Below are 9194 nucleotides of genomic sequence, written 5' to 3' on the forward strand. Positions count from 1 at the left end.
AGCTCTAGATCTATAGCTCTAGATCTATAACTCTAGATCTATAGCTCTAGATCTATAGCTCTAGATCTATAGCTCTAGATCTATAGCTCTAGATCGTTCCTCTTTAGGTTAAAAAATAATGACTTCAGTTTTGTTTTCGTTCAGCTGGAGAAAGTTTTGGCACATCCACACATTTATCTGTTCTAAGCATTTATGCAGTGATTGGATGGGGTCAAAGGTCACCTGGTGACATCATAATGTAGAGCTGTGTGTCATAGTTATGGTAGCCAATATTATTTCCTGTTATAACCTGAGCTAGTGGGAGAATATAAATATTAAATAAGAGGGGTCCTAAGATTGAACCTTGGGATACCCCACATGTGACCTTTGACCTCTTTAATGAGAAGTTTCCAATTGAAACAAAGAAATTCCTGTTCTTTAAGTAAGATTCAAACCAGTCGAGCACCGAACCGGAGAGTCCGACCCAACTCTCCAGTCGATTCAGTAATATGTCAAAAGCTGCACTGAGGTCCAACAGAACCAGCACTGTGGTTCTGCCACAGTCCGTATTTATATGGATGTCATTGAATACTTTGACTAGGCCAGTCTCCGTGCTGTGGTGAGCACGAAAACCAGATTGGAAAGAGTCAAAGCAGTTGGTCATCATGAGGAAACTATTTAATTGTTTACACAGTTTTTTCAATAAGTTTGCTGATGAATGGGAGGTCAGAGGTCGGCCTGTAATTCTGCAATAGTGATTTGTACAGGTTGTTCTTCTTTACCATTGGTTTGATAATTGCCGTTTTCAAAGCCTGGGGGAAAACACCTGATGTAAGCGATGTGTTTACGATTTGGATCAGATCAGTAGCAATAACAGGCAGGACTTTCTTAAAGAAATGTGTGGGTTACCAAAAAACTCAGCTGGCCTGTGTGCACTCGTAACACTTGTTACCAGTTTCTATTTCTAGGATGCAGGTTAATGATGCGACTAATGGTCTGGACCGTTTCCGGTTTCTCTTAACGTACAACAAAAAACCCTCTTTAGAAATTTATGTAAGTTCAGATAGTCACCAGTTGTTTTAGTTTGGATCTTTATCTAAGTTTCCCTAACTTGAAATCTACTCTAAATGTTCATGCTATATCTAATATTTCATACATCTAAAGGTTAACTATCTCTATAGTTATGCTAACTAGACTTATATTCTCAACACCCCCTAGCAAAATACTGTGCATACTTATACCCGGTTGGATAATAATCCTGTGCAGTCGTCCGTTTCTGATTCTGTCTCAAATGCTTTGCTGACTACATGTGAGGCCCAGTTCCATGGGCCTCCTAACTCGCGTGATGTTGAGGTTGAATTTGTTCTGCAGCGTCCAAGATTTTCTCATTATCCCAAGTACAAGTAAATTGACACTTCCTTTAGATTTTTATCTTTAATGTGAAATTTTTGCTTCCAGGTTTTTGCTTTGCTTAATGTCACAAGAGGTCAAAACACTTGCTGGAACACTCCTATGATGTTCATATTTGCAACCAATATTTGATGGCGAAGGTCACCTGATGTTTTAGTTGACTGATTGGTTGATTGACTGATTGATTGGTTTTTCTGGCTCATGATAAATGGGACCTTTGAAGCGTCTCAGGAAGCCGAGCCGCGCCGACGCATTGCCTCATTTCCTGGTTGCCTCTGCTGACCTAGAAAATCTGCTGCCAGGTTCGAAGCTCAGCGTTTCATCCTGAGGAGCTCCTGAAACTGGGTCGGCCCGCGGGCCTCGTCAGCCGGGTCGCTGCGGTTTAGAGGAGGATCAAACGCTCTCAGGCGGGGCGCATAAAAATGCCTGCTGTTTATACCGGCCCATCAGAACCGGGCAGGACGCCACAGACGCACATCTCGCCTGAAATCCAGCTGAGCCCTGGGAACCCAGCAGAACAGAACCGGACCAATCAGAGAAAAACAGAACCAGCATGTTTCCAGCAGCTAACGGCTCCAGAGTGACGGTGAGGAAAGTTCTGATGAGTTCTGATGATGATGGTGTGTCTCCACCTGAAGCAGACCCGGTCCATGGTTCTGATTGGGTCAGTAGGGTCCAGTCTGCCTGCGATTTATTGAACTTTATTTCTGTTTTCTTTGTCGGAAGTCTGGGCCTGGTCCGGTTTGTGAGCAGAACCGGTTCTGAAGCATTTTGTTTGATTCAAAAATACTTTAGAATGAAATGATTCCTCAGAGAGCTGCTGCAGAGGTCTGCGTCACAGCGGCTCTGAGGAAGCCTCTGACTGAAGCCGCTCCTGCATCGCCATGGAGATTTTCATCATATTTCATTATACTACTGCTAAGAGAGAACACAGAACTTAGTGTAGAGGTTCTGTGTGCTCTCTTAGCAGTAGTATAGTAAATTTAAATGGTTTTTAATATTTAACTGAATGACATGAGTACAATATGACTTGATTTCATTTTTACAGAGCTTGTTTGTTCATTGTGCATGCAGTTTTGTGGCGACTGTGTTGTGTGTTTCTTGTGCCATTGCCAAAGATAAATTTCCATTTTATGTAAGTTTAATGGACAATAAAGGAGTCTAATTACTATGGGATATGATGTCAAGATCGGGCTGCACAGTGGCACAGTGGGTAGCGCTGTTGCCTTGCAGCAAGAAAGTCCTGGGTTCGATTCCCGGCCCGGGGTTTTTCTGTACAGCGTTTGCATGTTCTCCCTGTGCATGCTGGGTTCTCTGGCTTCCTCCCACAGTCCAAAAACATGACTGTCAGGATGATTCCCAAATTCTCCTTAGGTGTGAGTGTGCATGGCTGTTTGTCTTTGTGTTGCCCTGCGACAGACTGCCGTCCTCCCAGGACGACCCGTCCTCCCAGGGCGACCTGCCAGGGCGACCCGACCTGCCAGGGCGACCTGCCAGGGCGACCTGCCAGGGCGACCCGTCCTGCCAGGGCAACCCGTCCTGCCAGGGCAACCCGTCCTGCCAGGGCAACCCGTCCTGCCAGGGCGACCCGTCCTGCCAGGGCGACCCGTCCTGCCAGGGCGACCCGTCCTGCCAGGGCGACCCGACCTGCCAGGGCGACCCGTCCTCCCAGGGCAACCCGTCCTGCCAGGGCAACCCGTCCTGCCAGGGCGACCCGTCCTGCCAGGGCGACCCGTCCTGCCAGGGCGACCCGTCCTGCCAGGGCGACCTGACCTGCCAGGGCGACCTGCCAGGGCGACCCGACCTGCCAGGGCGACCCGACCTGCCAGGGCGACCTGCCAGGGCGACCCGTCCTGCCAGGGCGACCCGTCCAGGGCGACCTGTCCAGGTGACCCCGCCTCTCGCCCGGAACGCAGCTGGAGAGGCACCAGCACCTCCCGACCCCGTTGGGGAGAAGGGTCCTCAGAAAATAGATGGATGTCAAGAACTTCCTGCTGTAACCATGGAGACGATTCATTCCCTGCTGACTGGCTAATGAAGGGCGACGCCCTCCTCCTCAGGTTGTTGGCGCCGTCGTCATGGTAATGATGTTGATGATGGCGGAGGTGGAGTCGAAGCATCCCAGGAAACGCTCCGACGGCTCAGCCGAGCAAACCGTGTCTCTGCGCCTGGACCCGGACCTGCTGCAGCCCATCAGGATCCCGCGGCCGCTGCACAACGCCTCCATCTCGCCCTGGACCTACAAGTGAGTACACGGCGCCGAGCCCGGCCGACACCGCCGAGGTTCGGTTCTGACCCGCCCGTCTCTGTCCGCAGCACGTCCCACGACGAGTCTCTGTTCCCGCCCACGCTGTCGGAGGCGCGCTGCCTGCTGAAGGGCTGCCTGGACCTGGAGGGGAAGGAAGACCAGAACTTGCAGTCCCGACCCATCTGGTACCAGGTGATGGTTCTGAAGCGGGTCAGGACGGAGGGGGCGGAGCATAGCTACCACTACCGCCTGGAGACCCGCAACGTCCCCGTGGGCTGCACCTGCGTCCGGCACATGGTCCACGTCCAGGAGTGAATCCGGGTCCAGAACCGGGTCCAGAACCAGGTCCAGAACCTCTAGTTCCGAGTCGTTGGCTTCTCTGAAGTTTTGCATCAAATTGTATAAACTGACCACTAAGTTTTGCGCCAGGAGGCGTCCCGCCTGGATGGTGCTTATTTAAGTTTATTTAATAGTTTGTGGCCTTCAGCAGATATTTATTATTATTACTGATGTATTTATTATCCTCATCAATAAAGTTCAGACACTGAATGATCCTGATTCTTTATTCTTCAGAATATATTTCTGCACATGTCCTTTAACTAGGCCGATGGATAAGAGCAGCTGCATCCATCATCAATCATCCATCATCATCCATCCATCCATCCATCATCCATCATCATCCATTCATCCATCATCCATTCATCCATCCATCATTCATCCATTCATCCATCATCCATTCATCCATCCATCATTCATCCATCCATCATCCATCATCATCCATCCATCCATCCATCATCCATTCATTCATCCATCCATCATCCATCCATCCATCATCCATCCATCATCCATCCATCCATCATCCATTCATCCATCCATCATTCATCCATTCATCCATCATCCATTCATTCATCCATCCATCATCCATCCATCCATCATCCATCCATCATCCATCCATCCATCATCCATTCATCCATCCATCATCCATTCATTCATCCATCATCCATTCATCCATCCATCATTCATCCATCCATCATCCATCCATCATCCATTCATCCATCCATTCATCCATCCATCATCCATTCATTCATCCATCATCCATCCATCATCCATTCATCCATCCATCCATCCATCCATCCATCCATCATCCATCCATCCATCCATTCATATCAGGTGTTTTCAGTTATCGTCAGACAATTTCAACAGAATCTGAAGAAATAAAAGTGGATGGCGCCGACTCTTGGGCCGGGCCGCTCTGTCTTGGTTCGTATCTCAGTCTCTCAGGTTTTTGGACCCGTCTGGACTTGTTGGTCCCGAGTTTGTCTGATTTAATCTGAATCTGGGTCAGATCTCCTTTGAACACCTCCAGGTCTGACTTTTGGGTCAACATAATCTCTCTCTATTGGGACCCGTACTGAAACCGGACCAGAACCACCTCCAGACTTTGACTCTCCATCATGTTGTTTGGGGCCCGGTTCTGGTTCTACTGGTACTTTGGTCCTGACCGCAGGAATCGGACTCTAATTCTTGGTTTGGTTCTAAAGCCGTTTGGTTTCAGTTGCACTTGCTGACAGTGACTTGGAACAAGGTGGTTCTGGTCTGACCCGAATGTCCGACGGTTCTGGTCTGTAAGCCGTATGGACCTCCATCTTTTCTCCTGCAGGTTTTCATCCTGACCAGAACAGTCCAACTGGTTCTGCTTGGTTCTGGTTCTCAAACAGAACTGGACCTGTACCGAGCCTGTGGCTCTATCAGCAGGGCTCCTGAGTTTCTGCTGTTCTCAGAGGCGCCACTAGATGTCACCAAGGAACCACTTCACAGTAAAATGTTCAAACTGTCCAGCAGGGGGCACAGTCTGACTCAGGGTATCTGAGTCCAGCTTCAGTTTCAGACAGAACCCTGCTGATCCGTTTCAGCCGGGTTGGGTTCTGGTTGGTCCAGTCAAACTCACACACGAAGACGTTGGCACCGTTGGCATGGCAACAAAGCACAGCAAAGCCACAGGAAACTGTCCAGTGATGACTGAATCTGCAGCGTTTGTTTGAAAACGAGGGTCCTGGTGGAGGAGACAAATGTCCCTCAGACCTCCATGCCCTCCACCGGTTCTGCTCCCAGTCCTCCCGGTCAGAGCAGCGCCAGTCTCCCAGCTCCTCAGTCAGCCCTCAGAATCAGCTTCTGGATAAAGTTCAGCTTGTGTTGTGATCAGGCCATCATGACACCTGAGGCAGAGAGCAGAGGGAGGCGGTGAGCGGCAACGCAACAACCAGACACACACGCATCAAGATGACTGTAGAACCGACGGCCAGAACCAGGACAAATACAACAAAACCAGTCTGACCCAGTTTGGGTTTGGGTCAGACTGGTTTGGGTCTTTTTCAATAAACACACATCAAAATGATCTCATGCTCAGGGATCCACTGAATGTGACCCAATGGCCTTGACCTGACCTTGACCCAGACTGTGATTCTGTTGTAACCATCTTCCGCCGGATATTTCTACGTCGCCTAGTGTCTCACACTCCCTGGGAACTGAAGTCCTTCCAGTCAATAAACCGTGAACTAGCAACTGATCACAACTCAATCTGACAGACTGCTGACCTCCAACTGGTGACCCTGAAAATACATCATTATTTCCCTCCATTTATTTAGTAATCGTCAAAAAATTATATTCATTTTAAGTAAAGGTCATAACAATAATTAAAAGGCTCACCATTTAGATTATTAACTAAGTTATTTTGTCTCTTCTGGCCTTCCATACCTCAGGGGGTCACATGATTCTGAAAGTCATTTCTTGACTCTCCAGTGGACTCTGACCCCGATTGGGGACCCCTGGACTAGAGTTTACCCCATCCACCTCCAGAACTCGGACCTGGTACCAGTCTGGGCCCAACTAGAATTGGTTAAAATCTATATTTTAAGTCAAAACCAGTAAATATCTAATTGGTTTCTTCTTTTTAAGAAAAAAAAAACAATTGAATTCAGTTTCTAGCTTCAGTATTGATTTGATCAGAATGAAATGCTTTAAATGGACTCAAAGATGGCCGACTTCTTCTGGAGCCCATAAACCCTGATGGTTTGGGTCAGAGGGCCTGTTTTGACTCCGCCCACCCAGAATCCATCATGGCTGCCTCCTCATCCTCATCCTCACCTCCATACTGTGCTTGTCCTGCAAGGCAGACAAATGGAAACAATTAATCAGAGACCGACGTCGGTCCGTCAATCCAAGGGTGAGGGGGACAGGGTCAGCAGGTGAGGTCAGAGGTTAAGAGGGGTCGGGTCCTCACCTCTTCCTGTGAGGAGTTCAGGTGCATCTGCAGCGGGTTGGCGTTGACGCGATGCTCCTGGCGGTCTTTGGTCAAAGCTTTCTGCGCCACTTCGCGCTCGTGCTCCCTCCTCTCAGCCAGATGCTTCAGCAGCTCCGCCTCCTGACACTAGAGAGCGCCATAGAGCATGAGCCGAGGTTTGATCACCGTGAATTTGGCCCGGCCTCCACTCACCTTCCGCCTCTCCTGCGCGGCGTCTAGCTTCTTCTGGATCTCCGCCAGCGACGGCTTCTGGCGGGGCGGCGTGGTGGCCCTCAGCTCCGGGGCCCCATCGAAGGTCGGCGGCTTCAGGATGACCTCGAAGGCCTGGCCGCTCGCGCGCTTGCTCAGCTCGATGACCTCCATGTCCCGGATGTTGCACAGGTTCAGGTCCACCACGCCTGCAGCAAAACATGACGACAAACCTGCTTTTGTTACTATATCTATATTGAAAAACATAATTTTAGCTGTTAAGAGTCCAAACTGGAAAAGCAGAAGGGAGGATGGTAATTTCGGTCATTGAAGAGAAACAAATGAGGTTTAACTTTTAAAAGGTACATATTCACCATCTTATTCCTTTAAACATAGAAGTTTAAAACTAACTATTGATCGTCAAAGCTAAATATTTACCTCGGAGCTAGTTTAATACTAAGCTAGCTCTGAACTAAGAGCTAGATTCATTTGCAACCTTGTCGTCTAACGGAAAGCAGATAAGCTGTTTCCGTTAGACGACAAGGTTATAGCAGTAAATGAGCTAGGTAAATAGTTAATTTACCTCAGAGCTATTCACCTAGCTCTGAGGTAAATATTAAGCTAACGCTGAGGTAACTGTTAAACGATGCAGGAGTGGAGCTAAATGTTTCCCTGCTGAATAATTAGTTAAATTATTGAAATATGTAGTTTCTAAATTAAATATTCAGCTCCAGCCTAAATATTTAACTTAGAGCTACACATTAACAGAACTCAAGATGCTGCTGACCTTCCTGCTTGTTGGCCGTCGGCTCCCCAGGTTGAGGCAGGATGCAGGAGCAGAAGATGGACACCAGGGGGAGCTCTCGCATCTTCTCTCTGTACGCTGGAACATGGAGGAGAACAGAGGGCAGAGTGAAGGAGATGAACCGGACCGGGCCGGACCAGACCGGGCCGGGCCAGAGAACCTGCTCACCTGTCAGGGTCATGATCCTGCTTTTCTCCGGCAAAGACACTGTGGTGAGGTAGAATCTGTTCCTGAGGACAAGACAAACGGGTCAGAACCACAACAGAACCTCCACAAGGCTCGCTGCTGCAGCAGAGACGCACAAGAGCCAGAGCCAGGTCCAAAACTTCCATAAGGCTTCCTGCTGCAGCAGAGACTCCAAAACCAGAACTCTGGATCCAAACTGGACTGCCCCTAATTAATCTAAATGTTCCTGTTTTATTTGCATCCAGCTGGGAGTCCTGTTGGTTCTGATTGGATCAGAACCTTTTCTGGTTCTTTCCTCTGAAGCTTTTTTGACTTGTCTGAGTCATTCGAACCTCCAGAAACTTCAGCGCCTTAGACATCCCAGATATTCTGGTTCTGACACGGACCGGCCAGTTCTGACTGGGACCAGTTCTGAACCTGCAGGTGAAGCTGCAGAACCAGCAGAACATCCAGAACCAAAAGGTTTCCTGCATCACTTCTTCATTGGATAAAGTGCAGCTGCAGGAAATCCTCCACATTCCCAATGACACCAGTGAAACCAGCACCAGTCAGCAGAACTGGTGCTGGTTTCACTGAAACATTTTCAGAGCAGAAAATGTGCTGATGAGAGCAATGATGTCATTGTTTTAACGCATCACCTGCAGAACGAGTTCAGAGGAAAACGACAGAAAGAACAGCAGAGAATGAGAGAAGAAGAACGAGAGGAAAGAGAGAAAGCAAGAAAGAAAGGAAGGAAGGAAGAAAGATTTGTTGTGAGATACTGACCTGCAGCCTCGCCGCTCTGCTCTCTGCTCTGCTCTGCAGCTCAGCAGCATCAGTTCCACAGCAGCTGCATGACATCACCATGCAGCGCTCTGATTGGACGGCTGAAATGCTGTGTTGGGATTGGTCCAGAGCGGCAGAGGGAGGAGGAGGAGGATGATGTGTGGGTTCATCTTCATCACTAAAGGAAACTCTTCATCAGAAACTGGAAACTGAGGAGAAAAGTTCTGGATGGATTAAACAGAATCTGGAACCAGAACCAGATGTTTGGTCATGATGATGATTATCACAGCTTTAAATGGATCGGGTCAGGT

The 9194-nt window shown here is 48.7% G+C and overlaps 2 protein-coding genes across 3 annotated transcripts; one reads left to right on the forward strand and one right to left on the reverse strand.

Annotated features, from left to right (window-relative positions):
- The first annotated feature begins 1722 nt into the window (after positions 1 to 1722).
- On the forward strand, positions 1723 to 4309 carry LOC129355535 (interleukin-17F-like). The gene is made up of 3 exons (XM_055025139.1): positions 1723 to 1975; positions 3450 to 3634; positions 3706 to 4309. Exons 1-3 carry the CDS (start codon positions 1943 to 1945, stop codon positions 3950 to 3952), a joined length of 465 nt encoding a protein of 154 aa, XP_054881114.1. The 5' UTR covers positions 1723 to 1942; the 3' UTR covers positions 3953 to 4309.
- Positions 4310 to 4561: 252 nt separating this feature from the next.
- LOC129355513 (stathmin-4-like) lies at positions 4562 to 8933 on the reverse strand. 2 transcript variants are annotated; one of them, XM_055025113.1, is made up of 7 exons: positions 8884 to 8933; positions 8101 to 8162; positions 7915 to 8010; positions 7131 to 7336; positions 6918 to 7064; positions 6782 to 6799; positions 4562 to 5853 (listed from the first exon to the last, which is right to left on the reverse strand). In XM_055025113.1, exons 1-7 carry the CDS (start codon positions 8931 to 8933, stop codon positions 5845 to 5847), a joined length of 588 nt encoding a protein of 195 aa, XP_054881088.1. In that variant the 3' UTR covers positions 4562 to 5844. The 2 variants fall into 2 exon arrangements, with proteins under 2 accessions (XP_054881088.1, XP_054881087.1); XM_055025112.1 differs by lacking the exon at positions 4562 to 5853 and having other exon boundaries at positions 5860 to 6799.
- Positions 8934 to 9194: the final 261 nt, after the last annotated feature.

The sequence above is a fragment of the Poeciliopsis prolifica genome, unplaced genomic scaffold (genome assembly GCF_027474105.1).
Source record: "Poeciliopsis prolifica strain line A6 unplaced genomic scaffold, Auburn_PproV2 SCAFFOLD137, whole genome shotgun sequence".
In the NCBI taxonomy this organism is placed as follows: domain Eukaryota; kingdom Metazoa; phylum Chordata; class Actinopteri; order Cyprinodontiformes; family Poeciliidae; genus Poeciliopsis; species Poeciliopsis prolifica.